This window comes from Aplysia californica, unplaced genomic scaffold (assembly GCF_000002075.1).
Source record: "Aplysia californica isolate F4 #8 unplaced genomic scaffold, AplCal3.0 scaffold00138, whole genome shotgun sequence".
NCBI lineage: Eukaryota > Metazoa > Mollusca > Gastropoda > Aplysiida > Aplysiidae > Aplysia > Aplysia californica.
Genome location: NW_004797408.1, coordinates 385814 through 394480, shown reverse-complemented (window position 1 = coordinate 394480; position 8667 = coordinate 385814). Strand labels below are relative to the sequence as shown.

General features: G+C 38.9%; 1 protein-coding gene across 3 annotated transcripts in view; it reads left to right on the top strand.

Moving 5' to 3' along the window:
• The window catches only part of aplB (adenylate cyclase), a 118763-nt gene that overhangs the window by 80086 nt on the left and 30010 nt on the right, over nucleotides 1–8667 (top strand). For all 3 annotated transcript variants that reach the window (NM_001204726.1, XM_013081611.2, XM_013081609.2), the window contains 2 exon segments: nucleotides 3645–3785; nucleotides 4491–4723. In NM_001204726.1, coding sequence (NP_001191655.1) covers nucleotides 3645–3785; nucleotides 4491–4723 — 374 coding nt within the window.

Below are 8667 nucleotides of genomic sequence, written 5' to 3'. Positions count from 1 at the left end.
AATTTGAGAAGGAAAGAAAAAAGAGTAAAGAGAACAAGTTTATCAAACTGTCGCCCCTACCACCCCCACTCCAAAATCACCACTACCAAAAAAAAAAAAAAAAGAAAAAAAGAAAAAAAGAAGACTGAATGAAAAAGGAATAATAAGCACGTCGAATGATTTTGATGAGCTAGAACAAAATTAGTATAAATATAGAATCTCTTCATTTCAAGATGTATGTCAGTTCTTCCGCCTATCTCCTGCCCTTCCCTCTTTGTCTGTCTGTCTGTCTGTCTGTCTGTCTGTCTGTCTGTCTGTCTGTCTGTCTGTCTTTGTCTCTCTGTCTCTGTCTCTGTCTCTGTCTCTCTCTATCTCTCTCTCTCTGCTCTCCCTCTCCCACCTGGTTAGTTGTTAAAATAAGTAACTTCTGCCATTAACTTCTCCCCTACTCGTTAATTCGTATAGTATAAATTTTGTTAATATGAGTTTAAAGTTAAATGTTAGAGACATAACCATCCATTCACTGCCAGTTTCCTTTTAAAGCCATAAAAAGCATCAGGGCTTATCATGAGAAAAAACTTGAAGCTTTTAGAAAATCAGAAGGAATTACTAAGCGATTCCCAGTATTGTCAAGAGTGAGACACGACTGTGTGTTCTCTCCGTTATTATTTGAAACATACTATTTGAACTCAGAAGAGAGGCAAATACAAGTAATGACAACACCAGCGCAAATGAAATCATGTTAGCCGATGACCAGAGCATCTTGAATGCAAATTCCGATAGCTTGCAAGACAATACAAGTGTCTTGAATTTAAAAAAAAAAGATGCAAATGATACTGAATGAGAATCAGCATTACCAAAGCAGGAGCAATAAAAGTCAGCAGTAACCCAGGCCCACTGAACATCGCCATCGATGGGACACAGGTTTGGGAATTTTAATACCGTGACAAAAATTATAATTTGTGATGGAAGAGTGGCCAGAAAAATTGAAAACAAGACCCAGAAAGCAAATACAGTAACTCACTAACGGCCACTACTACCCACCCATTTAAACGTGCAGGTGGAAATAAAAAGGCGACATTTCAACAGCACATTCCTTTCAACACTGATGTACCTATGCCAGATACGGCAGCTAAATCCAGCACGAAAAAGAAAGATCATTGTATGTGAGATTAAAAGCCTCAGAACTTAGCCAGTGTCAAAAGAGAGACCTGCATAATGAGAAAGGAAACTGTCCATAAACCCGCAAACGATCAGAGACAAAACCAGCAAATGAGCATATTGAACATCAAAGAAGAATATTTCAAGGTCTATTGATGTGTTCACGGTGCCAACCGTCAGCACTGCTAGTCATAGACCGACTGATGAGAACGTGAATTTCACACAGATGTGGGATTCACGGTTTGAACAGATGCCTTTTGTGATGCAGTTTTTAATCACGATTTTAACATTATGTCATATTTCACGTTTTATTGACGTAATTGAAAACAGTTTTACAGGGACATGTATCTCACCGAGCACTATCAAAATATTAGGCAGACACACACACACACACACTTATACAGACACACACACACACACACACACTTATACAGACACACAAACACACACACACACACATACAATTAAAAAAGCAATTTTCGAACAATTTAGCAATGTGTGATTTTATCAGGCGACCGGCGGAAACAAGCCACCTTGGCACTGACCAAAAATTGTACCCTGCCTCGACGTCAAACGAATACGAGAGGAAAGTGTAAAATGAACATATTATTCATTTTAAAAATAGATTCAACTTTCACTTTATAATGTTCAGATTTTATAGTTCAATGCCAGAGCGAACCTTGAAAACCTTTGAACAAAAGACGTATAAGAATCTGATAGAAATCTCTAACGTCATGACTGCTACCCCGAGGAAATCATTTTGCTTTTAAAAAATGTATACAAGTGTGTTCGTGTGTGCGTATGTGTGTGTGTGTGTGTGTGTGTGTGTGTGTGTGTGTGTGTGTGTGTGTGTGTGTGTGTGTGTGTGTGTGTAGGTGTATGTATGCGTTCGTGTGTGCGTGAGTGTATGTGCCTGTGTGAGTGCGCGCGCGCGCGTGTGTATATGTGTATGTGTGTGTGTACATTTTTTTGTGTGTGCGCTTCTTGTAAGCTTGGATAAAATCCAAAGAAAGAGGATTCCAAGGGGTCTATAAAAAACCCACTGGTTGACCATGTTTTGAACAATCCTGGATATAACACGGTTGACTTGTCACGCGATGTGGTCTGTAGTTTTACTCATTGCTCATTGTCCGAGAGCACCACAGGTAAGTACTTCTTTTCTTGTTTCAATCAGTTGTTCCTCTGTTTGTCTATCCTGCCCTCTGCCGCACTAAACAATTGTATTATTTCGATGTCAATTTCTCCACTTAGAACAAACCCACATAAAAGAAAGAAAACAAAATTGCAGCAAATGCATCAGTTTTAACAGGTCAATGGAACGCACCAATTGTAGTTAGCTTTTCTCTTTTTTTCCTCTGTTATTTCCATCTGTCTCACTTACAGATAAGTCTATAGCAACCGTTATGTTTGAATATCTTGGTAGCATTTTTTCTGAAAACGGGTCAATAGACAGAGAAATAGAATTTATACCAACATTATGCTACCAGTGCCAGACCTGGACATTAAGTAAAACCCTTGAAAGCAAATGCACTGTATGCGAAATGAAATGTCTTGCCATAACCCTTAACATCAAAAGACGAGACAGGCAGAGAAATGAAGAAGTAAGAGCACCTATTGACACTGAGTTCTGCCTGCATTACATAGAAAGACGAAGAATAAAATAGTTTGGTCACCTGTTAGGCAAATCACCTGGCCAGCCAGCCTCGAGAGTCTACAACACGAAGCCCTCAAGCTTTAAAGGAAGAGGAAGGCTACACAAAAGGTGGATCGTGGGTGTCAAGGAAAGCCTGACAAAACATAATAAATATCACAACTGAAAGAGCTGCGGAGCAGGCCTGACATAGAAAACTACATATCGACGATTAACGGCACCAGAGGATGAAACAGTAAAAAAGTAAAGAGTAACAAGTATAAAAACCAATATGTTAGCATGTTTTGAAAGTTCCTGGATATATCACGGTTAACTATATTTTTTCATGCACCAGTTGTCCGGAAATGCGTCTAGGCGTCAGTAGTTATCTAAACTCAGAGAACTCGTTAAAAACGCATTAGCCTGTTAACGAGGTCGTGTTTTGATAGAGGACGCCACTGGAAATCCTACAGCTTTTTTTAACCATTATTTTTTTCTGTCAGTCTGCTTTACCTTTTCCTTGGACTATTTAACCCTTGATGTATCATTGTAAAAGTACTTATCATCATTGACCTCTTCCCCGGGTATGAAACACATTTTTTTCGAGTTTTCTTCTGGTTGGTCCTACTTTTTTTCCTTTCTGTCTATCATGTGTATCTGCATGTCATACCTTCTAAAAGCACAAAATGACCGTTATTGTACCACTGCGCTTTACTTTACCCCCCCCCCCCACACGCACACACTACCTAATATGAAAGCATTACCAACAGTAATAATTAAACAAGTATGCATAAATAACCCAACATTAAATTTAAAAAAAAAGGAAAAGCAAACCAACTACCATTCTGTGTATCGCCATATTTACTCTAACCAGGACTCCTTCCTAGACCTAGACTTGGAGAAGCTTTACAAGCGCTATGCCGTCCGCACCAAGTGCCCAATGGTGGCTGCATACCTGGGCATTCTGATGGTCTCAATGATAGTCTTTCTGGTGCTAAGCTTTATGCTACGGACTGTGAGTACATTTGTTACTTAGTTTATAGTAAAGTTAATATAGTTTTATTGTTTGGTATCCTGGCAAAGGGGCGGGAAAGAAGGACCGGGGCGGAGGAGGGTGAAGGGGAGAGGAGGGGGAGGGAGGGGGGAGCGTAAATTATAAAGAATAAAGAACGCACGTGCTGTTGGGACCAAATAAGACGGACAGTTTTTTCATACACAGACTTAACTTATTATGGTCTTTAAATTTCAAAGAAACGATATCTGCCAGCTCTCATTTCCTAAAGTGGTACAGAAAACATTATGTTTGGTAATATAAGTACTCAACGTTTTGCCTCGAGTAAGACAAAGAAAAGCACATCTTTATCATCATCACCACCACCATCATCATCACCACCACCACCACCATCACCACCATCACCACCATCATCATGCATGCTTCCCGGGAAGCTGAGAATGTTTCTGAGTATTTTATGGTCTGCTAGGGGATATAACATAGTGTAATGCGCATAGAGCTTGCTGTCAAACAGCTATATGCGCTATACAAATGCTATTTGTTACTATTATGTTTATCATTATCATCAGTATCATCTGAAATTGCCATGGAAACAAACCCACCCTCCTCAAACATCTATAGAAAATAACATAACAACTATACACACATTGTTCAACCTTTTGACTGCCGCGTATATTCTCATTAACACTCCCATCTATTCTTCCCCAGCTGGAGGCCACGGTCGAATGTATTGGTCAAACTGTCACCCTCATCATCAGTTTCATCTACTTCACGGCTGTCTTTGTTATCGTTATTTTTGACGGTCGGAGAACGATAATACTCCGACCCACCTTCACGAGTCTGGTCATCGTCATTGGCACCATCGTCTTGGCCAATCTCTACTTCGGCTTCAGCAACTCTCGGACCCCAACCTCCGATATCCCTGTTCTCTTCTACACTGTGTAAGTCATTAACTGCCACTAGCTAGCTATAAACATTTCTTGAAAAAAATCATCTTGGCCCTCAACTCCCTCACTCCCTTCATTCTTACGAGTTTGTTTCTTTGAATAAATACAAACAAGTAGACGTGCATGGTGTGTAGGGAAAGACTAAGACAGATGGCTAAATAAAACACCAAAAGGGAAAAAAAGTATAACGTGCCAGTAGCTTCCTTTAACCAATTATTGCCGTTTGCGTGAAAGTAACCTTGCTTTAGATTGATAATCATCTATTGACATCATAGTCCAAGTAGCCGGTCTCTGCAACTTTATAAATTATGCCGATGGAGGCTTAAAACGTTCATTTTCAAATTACAGCTATCTGTTGTTTAGATGCAATAAAATGTCATTCACAGTCACAGCGTGTATTGATCTACATGTGCGTCTGTGGAAATTATGGTTCCCTTAAAAAAGGTTTCTCTCTGTTTGTTTTGCTCTATTTTAATCTTTGAAATAATGCACAGGCTCTTTGGTGATGCTTGTGGGCGACACGATCTAGATTCATGCTTGAGGCATTTTTAAAAGTAAGCTTTTTACCCCCCCCCCCCGGCTCCTATCAACTCAATTTAGATCATTAAGAATCTTTGACCAAGCAAGTTCTGTCCACATTGGTCTTGTGGCAGTGACATGCTGCAATTTTTCCAATCTCATGCCCCAAAAGGGTCTACCTTGTACATAGGCATTATTATAATCACATAATGTGTCCAATCAAAGTCCTTATTTATTTTATTAAATACCCACTGTGACTTGTTGTTAGAGGACATGGGACAAAAGGTAACGGGAAATGGATAAATACCAGATATTGTTTGCAGTGATCTCTTGAACAGATGTCACAAACTCATGGCCCATGGGCCCATTGAGACCCACAGGAGGATAATACTATTTTGTGCCCCTAATTTGTCATCAAAATTTGGTGTTAATGCGGCCCTCACACACACATACACACTATCACACACTCACACACACATACACACACACACACACACACACACACACACATACATACACACAAACACTCACACAGACAGACACACACACAGACACGCACACAAACTCACGTGCACCATGCACGCACACACACGCACACACACACACACACGCACACAAGCACAAAGCTATTTTTCCAAGGTAAATTCTTATGGTAACTTCCTGAATAGAATTGATATATTATTTATCTCCTATAGGCAACTGCATAACCGCTCATGTTATAAACTTCTATTAATGAATAGAAATTGGATCAGTTCTACTTTTATAAATACTTGAAGTTCTTTTTCTGTAACACATAATGCGTCTCAGGCGTACCCAGACTCTACCTCAAGCGGCCTTAGGGTAATTTGAGTTTGTGACCCATGGTTTCGATAATAAGCTCAAGAAAGACGCGTTATGAAACACTGGCCTTCTTTCTACGTGTATTTTTCTCAAAAGCTCTTGGTGTCTCCTTTGTTGTTTGGCGAATATAAAAAAAGAAATATGTTCTTCTTCAAGTGCCATTTCTGAAAGCGACGTCGTCAGTTAATTCTCTTCGATGATATTCTCAGCAACCTGTAATATCTTGGGTTTTCCCAACACCCGCCTTTCTATGTTCTTTAAGTAAACTATTCATTGTCTCTATTTTGTCTCCTCTTCTTGCTACTTTTGTCTCCTCTTCTACTTGTGAGCTCAAAACGTTTAAACCATTTCTCTTTCCCTTATAGTTTTAATTATTGACATTCCCAAGCAAGCTTAACTCTGCTCTGCCTTGTTTGCTCTCTTTTATTTTCTTGAAATTTTCTACAATCTCACAAGAATTCATGATTATGCAGCGTCTAATATTTTTTCATAATCCTGAGGAATTGATTAATTATAATATCTTTAGGTAATATCGCATTATCAGTTTTAAAAGATATTTATATGATAATGACAACATAAACAGAATACTGAAATGGCGTTTTTCTATGTTCCTTTATTATTCAGGCAATTAACGGATTTTTACTTGTTAGTTTTCAGATGAACTTTAAGCTTCATTTTTCAATTTTAAAATAATGAGTAAATGGGCACTGAAGAAACCAGAAATTTTCACCATTTCTCGCCTCCTGCAATGGGCTTATTGAAAGATTGTCTAACTAATGTGCTTTTACCTGATCAGAATATTCGCCGTTTGCACAAAGAATGATGGTGTCTTCGACTTAAGGGGGGGGGGGGGGAGCTGCACCCCCAAAGTCAAGATTCGGCTCAAAATTATGGAATTTGAGTTGTAGGCATTTTTTGCTTACTCAGCCTCTCCTACAACTATTTCATTGCAATAAAAACCCCAAAAACCTTATTTTTTCCCCATACCGGTCACGTTTGTCTCTGCCATTTCCTCATAAAGTCAATATTTTATTTGTCTTTATCGGCCGTTTTCTCAAAACCCGACTTTTCTCTATACTTTTTTGAATAACTCCGCCATTTTTCATCCAATCTTTATACAATTTTCACAGAATGAAGAAAAAATGTAATACTAAAGATTTATGTGCTGAGTTTTTGATATATGGAATAGACTTTTGTTGGTGGTGTCTGGAGTGTGGATTTTCACGGATTTTTTGCAAATTTGAATACTACCTCAGGAAAAAAATTCATTAAAAATTGTCTAATTCGTTTAGGAAAAAAACAACAGACACATTTTTAGATCTAATGTTTGTTAACACGCATGCAAAAAACCCCAATCTATTTCCATAAGGGATAAGTGCGATATTCATTACGTAAGACATGTCAACAAAATCCATTATGGCCGCCGTATCCATGTAAACGAAACCTTTTTCTCAAATTTGATTGCAGATTTTAAGACTCTTTACTATGCTTGTTATATGTGTGTAATGTGGTAAAATTCGGTCCTGTAATAAGCGAGATAGCCTTCAGGAGTAGCCCCCCCCCTTAAACGTTGAAAATATTTTTCACATGAAGCGAGTCGATTAAGGATTTTCTTTTATCCAGCTCACCTCCTCAGAACAATATTAAAATATGATGATTTAATCTTTTTGACTAAGTTAGAAAGCAATCGCGGCAATGAAAGTTGAGGGATTCATGCTACGCTTGATTGCAGTTCGCTACCCAGGCCTGGAGCGTAATTTGAAAACTCCGGTCTTACGGCATTTGACCTAAGCACAATTTAAAAAATCAGCTCTCACATTTTACTCTACATTATAATTCATGACAACTTACATATAACTTATCAAGTCTATAAAACGGGTTTTCGACTAATACCCCCCCCCCTTTTCTCGAAAGAAGCTGAATGCTCCATACGCGGAAAGCAAATTGCACGTCGTACGGTGGGTTTAAAAAAAAATCAGTACTGTTATTAATTATACCTAAATTTACAAATTTTCCCCGCTGCGTATAGTCTTGAAACTCAAAGTCAAATTAACTGATATAAGGTCTCAGTCTGTGCGACCCCAAAATAAACCAAAATAACTGACTGGCTCCTTCAACGCATTCTTGGAAGGAGCTTTTGCTATCGTTCCTCTGTTTTCTTCTATATTATGTCCATTTTGCTTTTCCCCTCCCTAATAATTAGTGATACAAACCAATTTTGTATTTAGTTTGTATAGAAAAGTACATTCGATAGATACATAAGCACGAGGAGAAAGATGAGCAGACCTTGAACCTTTAGCGACCCCAGCCGAATCCATGGGAATTCGTATTATATTTGGAAGTTTGTATGGAAGAGTAATTGGCCGCTCTCTTTGTCTCTTTACCCAAATGAAAGGCCGTTTTCTCCTCGAGTTAATTGAGTCGCCTCTCTCTCTCTCTTTGTGTGTGAGTGTGTGTGTGTGTGTGTGTGTGTGTGTGTGTGTGTGTGTATGTGTGTGTGAGTTCGCGTGTGCGTGCGTTTGTGTGTTTGTGTGTTTGTATGTGCGTGCGTGTGTGTGTGTGTGAACGCGTGTGCGTGT